Raw genomic sequence first — 7,121 nt, 5'->3', positions numbered from 1 at the left:
CAGCGGACTCGGAGTCAATAGGATCGCGGAATTTCGTGGGCAATAAAGAAATAACAAACGTTAGCACGCCGTAACCTTCTGAGTTCAAATTCCCCCGAGGTCGGCTTTGCCTTTCGTCCTTTCGCGGTCGATAAATTAACTACCAGTTGCCTACTGGGATCGATCTAATCGATTGGACCCCTCCCAAAAAATTGAGGACTTGTGCCTAGACCAGAAAACAATATTGTGGCAGGATCTGCAGTTGTATCCTCTAATTCAGCCCACTGCTTCCTATTACTCGAAAACACGGGACCGAGTCCCTTAAACCTCATCACGTGACTTAGTATTGTTCGACTATCATGCAAGGAACCTTGCAACATTCAGTAGGGAACATATGCATGCTGGAGAACGGCTTCTGACAGTCAGTAGCAAATCAATTCCAGAAATGTTTTCCCAGGGCTGCACAGCAAACGAGCTGGCTACTTAATCTTCTCTGCCACAGACCAAATTATTAATTACTCTTCATCTATAAGCGTTAATGAAAACGGAAATTTCTCAAATTATCTTTAACATAGGTGCAGGCGTGGTTGTGTGCTAGGAAACTTCCTTCCCAACCACATGGTTCCGTGTTCAGTCCCACTTCATGGCACCTTGGGCAAGTGTCTTCTACTATAGCTTCGGGCGGACCAAAGCCTTATGACTAGATTTGGTAGACGGAAACTGAAAGGATCCCGTAGTATATGTGTGTATGTGCGTGGTGTGTATGTGTGTATATGTGTGGTGTGTATGTGTATGTGTGTGGTGTGTATGTGTGTATGTGTGTGTATTTATGCGTATGTGTGCGTGCTTTTTCCCCTGCCATCGTTTGACAACTGATGCTGGTGTGATTGTGTCCCTGTAACGTAGCGGTTCGGTAAAGTGACCGATAGAATAAGTACTAGGCTTATAAAGATTAAGTCGTAGGGTCGGTTTTTTCTTTTCGATTAAAAACCCTTTAATGCGGTGCTCCAGCATGGCCGCAGTCAAATGACTGAAACGGGTAAAAGAATAAACGAAAGAAACTTAAAATTTGCAGACATATAAAACAATCCCAGAAAAATGCATAAAGAGATAGGAATCCAGCTGGGGAACACATACGCCATTGAAACCGGAAAACCTGGCCCATGACACTGGCTAGGGTTTAAAAAGGGCGCATTTTATATTTTCCCATTAGCAATTTGCATATTTCCTTAGCACATGCTCAACCAGAACACACACTCACTGAATTAAAATAAACAGGTGATAGACATTATATAAAAACATGCTTTCTATATTTGTAATGAAATTTTCCTAACCTGATACGAACGACATTTTATTACCAAAAACAGTTAATACTAAAGCGTTGTCTAATCGCGGAATGCTCTAAGGATATCAAAATTATAGATTCTTGCTCCATTCCTTAATTTGTTTTCTCATAACTATCGAAATAATAGGCAAATTATCGACAAAGTCCTACTTAATGAATTATTAATGAAATACAAACGAACTTATCTTGATGAATGTTTTTTTTATTAATAATAACACAAGTTTCAAATTTTTAATCTGTGAACGTTGTTTTCTCAGGATCTTTTCGCCCCATCACTCCTTTTGGTTTACGAAATGTGTCTTTAATCTTTAAGCAAAGAAATGTGGGGCTCCCGCCTATTTGGCGCTCAACGCGGGGCAACTCGGCGCGGGTTGCATTATTTTAGTGGCGGTATATTCTCGGGATGTTTATAGTATGTTGTATAAGTATTTTGGTCTGTATAGTCTTGTGGGACTTTTCTTTCTCTCGTCAGATCGCATATTAGTTGAGTCCCTTCAGAATATTTTTAGTCTGAAAAAAAATATATATATCGTTAGGCAAATTTTATATATATCCTGGATGTGTGGTAAGAGTCTTGCCGCCTAATTACATCCTTCTGAGTCCAATCCAGCTGAATGACACCTCGAGCAAATGTATTCTAATATAGCCTCAGGTCGACCAAAGCCTTGTAAGTGGGTTTGGTAGACAGAAACGGACCGAAGATCTTAGTGTGTGTGTGTGATTGTGTGTAACCGGAAGCATACATATGTATTTGTGTTTGTATATGTGTATATATATATATATATATATATATATATATATATATATATACATTTTTATAATATATTATAGAGCACTCAATATAAATTCAGTATATAATATTCTCTTTGAATATATTCAACTAAAGGTTATTACACACACACACATATATATATATATATATATATATATATATATATATATATATATATATGAAAGAAGGTTTGAAAATGCACTTATTTTTTAAAATATTTATTTACTTAACCGGTTTCACTTTTTTAGAAAAAGATTATCAAAAGTCTTTGAGAATAAATATTAAAAAAACAGTTAAAAAACAGTTTGAGTATTAAAATGCATATATACATTCTTTGATGATAAAATATATTTGTTATTATGACATACCTTATTGTGCATCTATACTCAAATAAATGGCAACATTCAAGATTATGTTACCATTCAAAGCAAACACGAAGAATTCGGCGAGATGAACGTACACCGAGTCGTTTTCAAAGAAGATATCAGTCAGTACAAGAGGTTCATAAAACGGACCACGGGGTATTTCTTCGGCATCGGAAAAAAGAGCTGAAAATTGACCGAAAACAAAACTCAATGAATATAATTTTAAAAAATATGGGAAGCAAAAGCAAAGAAAACATGGAAAAAAAATTGTATATGTATATATATATGTGTGTGTGTTTGTGTGTCTGTTTTTGGCCACCCTCCCAAAATCGCTTGACAACCGATGCTGGTGTGTTTACGTCCCTGTAACTTAGCGGTTCGGCGTAAGAGGCCGATAGAATAAGTACTAGGCTCACAAAGAATAAGTCCTGGGGTCGATTAGCTCGACTAAAGGCGGTGATCCAGCATGGCCGCAGTCAAATGATTGATTCAAGTAAAAAGAGTATATGTATACATACATACATACATACACACACGCATATATACATGAATATATGTATATATGTATGTATATATATATATATATACATATATATATATATATATACATATATATATACATGTGTTTTTGTGTCTGTGTGTGTGTGTGTATGTGTGTAATATCCAGGAATAACAAGCTCTAAGTTGCAAATGAAATCTCCTAAAGTTAATAATAAGCAATATCATAATTTTCCGTCAATAATTGACAAATATAAGATTGACGAGTTATTGATGAGCGATAGAATCAACTTGCATGAAGTTATATATATGTGTATGTGTGAGTGGCTGGGGGAGGGGATGTATACAGACATGCCTGCTCCTATAGAGGACCACCACGATATGTAGAAAAATAAAGACGTGTGAGATTCAAATGGAAAGCTTGAGAGAACTTGTAAGGAGTCACTTACTTCCGGTAAAAGGTCTTACGGCAAGGTGGGAGTCAACAGCAGCTGACTCTACTGAGGAAGAGTCTGAAAAACGAGAAACCCAGAATTATGATCAATACAACTTCAGTTTGATGGTATATATATGTGTGAGTGCGCGCGTGTGTGTGTGTGTGTGTGTGTGTGTGTGTGTATGTGCTTGAAAATCTGAATATATCTACATATATTTATACATATGTGTGTAAGAGACTGAGTATGTGTGTATATGTTTGTTATTACATGCATTTGTGTATAGAAACAGGCAAGTGTCAATGTTAAAATAATTTGGTGTATGAATTAAAAAAATTAGGACGATGTTTATCGTAACTAACCTTCAGTATATTTTGGGTCAAACATTCCTGAACTATGCACAGTAGCTGTTGCAGGGAACATGTCTGAAAAGGAAAAACATAGTTGTTAACCTGCCAATACATATACATATACATACATACATAAAGGCTGATTAGAAGACTACAGATTCAAGCTATCAATGGAACTGTAAAGATATGTAAAACTTTCCCAAAATTATATATATACACACGTATATATACATATATATATATATATACACACACGTTTGTATACACACACACACACACACACACATATATATACATATATATATATATATATATATATATATATTTTGAAACGTCTAGATAGAATAGAGACAGCTGATGAAGGGATATTCCAAGTGGCTTTCCGTTTTCCTATGTGTTCGTTCCGTTGTCTGTAGTTTATTGTTCTAACGTCCTGTACCCTGATATGCATGTATATACACATGTAGATGTAAGTATGTACATATATGTGTGTATACATGTATATATATTCTTTGTATTATATATATATATATATATATATATATATATATATATATATATATATATACATATATATGCATAGATAGACAGATAGATGTGTGTGTGTTTCAATGTGGCAATCAGATAAGATGCGAATTTATATACGGTGAGGTTATTTACAAAGACATTAGAAAAGAGATTGGTGACAACACAACTCACCATGGAAAGATGTTTGGCCACGTCCGTCGGAGGAATCGTCAGAGCGATCTGAAAAGAAAATGGAACAAATGCATAACTGCAAACCTTTACACCGTTTTGTACATGTGTACACATTGATCCACCTGCACACACAAGCACATTCACACACACACAAACGCACACACACAGACATACGCACACATTGTAGCAAGAATTTGCTGGCGAGATCCAGGCTAAGATTGACAATGATCCTTCCAGGTCTACGTGATCTATCGCAAGGAACATGGAACTGTCTCTGTTTCTTATCAGGTAGGTAGAGCATGGAGACGTTCGCTATTCCTCATACAAGATGACAAAAGGCCCAATCTTTATCCCAAGCCATTAACAGCAAGAGAAAAGACCGCGCTAAGAACCTGCTGAACAAACTCAAGCCTTCCCTCCCACCGAACATGCTTTGGTCATTCTCAGACGAGAAAAATTTCTGCCAAGGTCAGATGGTGAACACACCGAACAAACGTTGGCTTGCCGTGTCCCCAGAACATGTACCGACCGTCATAAAATCATACATCCAGTCAACATCATGGGGTTTCGAGTGATCACCATTGATGGCGATGCTATGCATCCATTTATCTCCCCACACAGCCTCAGAATCAACACGGAGGCCTACAATTGCCTGGAGGAGGTAGTGTTGCCCTGGACCAAGAGGGTAGTTGCTGTAAGACCCTTAGTTGAAGCCAATGGTGTTTTTATTGAATAAATTCACTCCTTAGTATTTCAAGATATTTTTCTGTAGTTTAAGTAAATATATCTCTTAAAATGAGATGTCAGTGTTATTTTCATTTTTGCGCAATTTAGGTAATTGATTCACCGCACCCTATATATATTATATATATATATATATATATATATATATATATATATATATACATATATAAGTGTCTATAAATATGTTTATAAACATAAGTATATATATGTATACGTATGTATACATATGTATATAATTAGATACTGTGTTTGTGTGTGTGTCTGTGCGTATAATACAAACATGATGCGGATTTGCGGCCCCAAACGGGTAAGGGGATTATAATGAAAAATAAGAAAAGTTATTCTTAGATTCTTACATCTTATATATGTTTCATCAGATAATTCAGAATGCTCGGAAACTGCATCTGTTGAAGAGAAAGTAACAACAATTTAATAGGCATATATACATACATATATACATACATACATACATACATATATAAATACATACATATATACAGACAAACATACATATATACATACATTCATTGATACATATATAATTCAAGCAAAAACATATGCGTACATACATAAATACATACACGCGTATATTTCTCACGCTCTTTTCATCTGTGCGTGTGTCCATCTATGCATTTATGCGTACATATAAACAGATATGCATATATAGATATATCACACATGCACACACAATTACGCGCGCGTACACTCCCTCACTCACTCTCTCTCTCTCTCTCTCTCTCTCTCTCTCTCTCTCTCTCACACACACACACACACACACACACACACATGCACACACACACAGATACGAGTGATTGGACTAAAGAAAGAACATGCCATTTAAAAAGATTTCCTTGAAGTTAGAAATATAATTTAATAAAAGCTTCAATGACACTCATAAGGTTTAAAACTCCGTAGGGTCCTAAGCGGAACCTATCTGGAAGGGTAACTAAAGAAGCATAAAGAGATGTGAGACAAATTGAAGTTGGCTACTAAATGGAAGGCCTCCATTGGGCAATTCAGGTCACGTGGTGCTTTTGCTCTTATATCTAGTAGCCATCTTGAATTCTTATTTAAATACATATGTATGAACGTGTTATATATATATATATATATATATATATATATATATATATATATATATATATATATATGAGAAATAATTTTGCTAAATGCCGATAGAGTTAGATAGATATGTGCAAAGTGAATATAGAACTATCTAAAGTGAGCATGTGTTACATAAAGTTTGAAAATGTTTTCATCTGAACTCACCCTCTATATCTGTGGTAGCACATCGATTCAGGTTGGTTTCCTCTGATGTGGCTGTCATCGAGGAAATCTCTATGTCGTTATCTGGTGCATTTTCATCTGTTTTTGGTTTCTTTAAACACGGGTATATAGCTTCGATTATTCGCTTGGCCCCTGCACGCAGACGTGCGAGGAAGCATTGGTCGTTAACGTTAGCTGTCATTTTCCAATAAATAAAAATAATTAGTAAATATATTAACGCAAATGGATAAATTGCAAGACAAACCTACAAGACGTTATCGTCAAACAAGCTGCATAAATCGCAATGGAGTATTGTAAACAGATTTTATTCGTTTGTTTCAATTGGTTATTATGATGTCATATTGGTATTCAGTTGTACAAAGGATTACGTGATAATTGAAACTGTTTATTAAGGCGTCCAAGTGGCCGAATTGTTAATGCATTGGACAAAATACAAACCACCATTTCTTCCGACTCATTATTCTGTGCGTTCAAATCCTACTAATATCAGCTTCACATTTAACCTTTTTTTGCCTTTGATAAAGCAATTTAGGAAACAAGCTCTGGAGATGATGTGATTAATCTCTGTTCTCTAATCTTTTGCTAAAATCATTTAGAAATTCTAACACCTGAATCATATTGGAAACCTTGGAAGTGTGCATTGACACC

The 7,121-nt window shown here is 35.5% G+C and overlaps 1 protein-coding gene across 1 annotated transcript; it reads right to left on the bottom strand.

The window, feature by feature from the left end:
• Positions 1-1,505: 1,505 nt before the first annotated feature.
• Positions 1,506-6,777, bottom strand: LOC106872864 (uncharacterized). Its single transcript, XM_014920002.3, has 7 exons — positions 6,456-6,777; positions 5,543-5,590; positions 4,443-4,490; positions 3,756-3,818; positions 3,409-3,471; positions 2,465-2,644; positions 1,506-1,834 (listed from the first exon to the last, which is right to left on the bottom strand). Exons 1-6 carry the CDS (start codon positions 6,652-6,654, stop codon positions 2,466-2,468), a joined length of 600 nt encoding a protein of 199 aa, XP_014775488.2. The 5' UTR covers positions 6,655-6,777; the 3' UTR covers positions 1,506-1,834; position 2,465.
• Between the last annotated feature and the right edge of the window lie 344 nt (positions 6,778-7,121).

Source organism: Octopus bimaculoides, chromosome 27 (assembly GCF_046866305.1).
Source record: "Octopus bimaculoides isolate indiv1 chromosome 27, ASM4686630v1, whole genome shotgun sequence".
NCBI classification, from domain to species: Eukaryota; Metazoa; Mollusca; class Cephalopoda; order Octopoda; family Octopodidae; genus Octopus; species Octopus bimaculoides.
Note: the sequence above shows the minus strand (reverse complement) of the source record. Positions and strands in the feature narration are given on the sequence as shown.

Bases quoted from the DNA above. Each gene is read 5' to 3' on its own strand.
- LOC106872864 (XM_014920002.3), bottom strand. From the start codon at position 6,654: ATGACAGCTAACGTTAACGACCAATGCTTCCTCGCACGTCTGCGTGCA. The intron at 4,491-5,542 runs GTAAGAATCTAA...TTTTCTTTTCAG, and splicing joins TGATGAAACATATATAAGAT to ATCGCTCTGACGATTCCTCC. The intron at 3,472-3,755 runs GTTAGTTACGAT...CTCGTTTTTCAG, and splicing joins TGACCCAAAATATACTGAAG to ACTCTTCCTCAGTAGAGTCA.